The following is a 1,780-nucleotide window of genomic DNA, read 5'->3' on the forward strand; positions in this document are numbered from 1 at the left end:
AGTCTCTGAGTCTACAGCAACAAAAAATGTCTAGATCACCTCACAACCAAGCTTAGACCTACACGAGCAATATCCCTAGCTCATTCTAGGACAGCCACATGAGACAATCACGTCGGCGAGAACTACAACAGCTCAAGCAGCGCGTTACAGGACGAGCAGTCGCAAACGGTGCAAAGGAAAGAAGATATTTGTACATATGAGTGAATTAGCTGCGGTCTTTTTCCTATGTACTGCTAGCGAGACTAGACATGTGGACACTAAAGAGGATGCGAATGTTCCCAAGCTTACCTGCGAAACTGTTGGAAAAACCACTCAAGGTCGAACTGACTATAAACGGGTGGAGGGCGTGGAAAACCCGGAACCAAGAAAGCAAAACATGACAGCAACAATTGCCTTAAAGGTACCGGTACCTAGGAGCACATTTGATCATAATTTATCAATGAGCTGATAATCAAAAATGGGTGGTGCTTTAAAACACCGGTAGTATAAGAAGTCATAAGACGGATCATTTCTCTGTCTTGACTGCTTTAGAAGCCTTCTTCTCTGACTTCTCAACAGATTTCTTAGGCAGTAGGACTTGGTGGATGTTCGGAAGAACACCACCATAAGCTATAGTGACACCTCCCAGCAATTTCCCCAATTCTTCATCATTCCTGATGGCAAGCTGGATATGACGAGGGATGATGCGGTTCTTCTTGTTATCACGAGCTGCATTTCCAGCAAGCTCAAGAACCTGAAATCCACAGAGGAAGAAGATCTGAGGCTCAACGAATTCCACAACAATAACGATTAAACTAACAAAGCAGCCATAAGCTATGTACAATACTCACTGAAAACCAACCTTTCCAAGAAAAAGGAGAAACAAACCTCAGCAGCCAGGTACTCAAGGACAGCAGCTATGTAGATGGGGGCACCGGTACCGACACGCTTGGCAAAGCGACCTTTCTTGAGGTAACGAGCGATACGACCAACGGGGAACTGGAGGCCAGCCTTGACAGATTTGGAGACAGACTTCTTCTTGGCCTTACCGCGGCCAGCGACTCCCTTACCACCCTTGGAAGAATCCATGGAAAGCTGCAAAGAAGCGAAAGAATGGAAGAATTTCGAGGAGCTCTCAACTTCAAAGCCTGAAGAAAGCGATGAAGAAAACAGGTGAGATGAATGTCCTCTTATAGTTTATCTTTTGCGCTTTCGAAAATTTGAATTCTTCTTTGGCGCCAACCATCTCACGGTCTCAGTTCAACGGTTCGGATCATCCTTCCCTCTATGCATTTTGTCCCCCTTTTCGAAGTAATTCTTTGCAATATTGACATTGGCCATCCCTCATCACCCTCCGTTGCGCCAATGACCCCAATGACTAGGCCCTACCGCATGTCACCCACATAGAAATGTCTTATCCTACAAAATGTCCCGTTTGGCCTACAAAATCATGCTAATTATGCTCGTGTCTAGCCACTATATTAAGCTGCAATCTCTAGATATATGCCCATACAATCTTTCATTTGCATAGGTCACATAATCCCTTTACGTTGTACGTCAAACATTTTCTTTATGCTATCATATTTATAGATTTACAGATAAGTACATACTCCATCACTCAAAAGAGTAAATCAAAACTACATATCAACCTCAGGATCTAAAGCATGCCATGAATAAGAGAGCAATTTCATCTTCTGGGAACAAAAGTACGAATTGTAGTGATTGTAGCCCAAAATAATGCCCATTTTAGAATTCTCAGCCTAGTCTGTCATGCTCACTCTTGGTAATGATATCAATTCCA

At 43.4% G+C, this 1,780-nt stretch overlaps 1 protein-coding gene across 1 annotated transcript; it reads right to left on the reverse strand.

The window, feature by feature from the left end:
- Positions 1 to 230: 230 nt before the first annotated feature.
- On the reverse strand, positions 231 to 1,124 carry LOC147892506 (histone H2A-III-like). Its single transcript, XM_087387360.1, has 2 exons — positions 868 to 1,124; positions 231 to 733 (listed from the first exon to the last, which is right to left on the reverse strand). Exons 1-2 carry the CDS (start codon positions 1,066 to 1,068, stop codon positions 506 to 508), a joined length of 429 nt encoding a protein of 142 aa, XP_087243486.1. The 5' UTR covers positions 1,069 to 1,124; the 3' UTR covers positions 231 to 505.
- Positions 1,125 to 1,780: the final 656 nt, after the last annotated feature.

This window comes from Dipteris shenzhenensis, chromosome 16, assembly GCF_047967505.1.
Source record: "Dipteris shenzhenensis isolate YYH24624 ecotype China chromosome 16, Dip_SZ_1.0, whole genome shotgun sequence".
In the NCBI taxonomy this organism is placed as follows: domain Eukaryota; kingdom Viridiplantae; phylum Streptophyta; class Polypodiopsida; order Gleicheniales; family Dipteridaceae; genus Dipteris; species Dipteris shenzhenensis.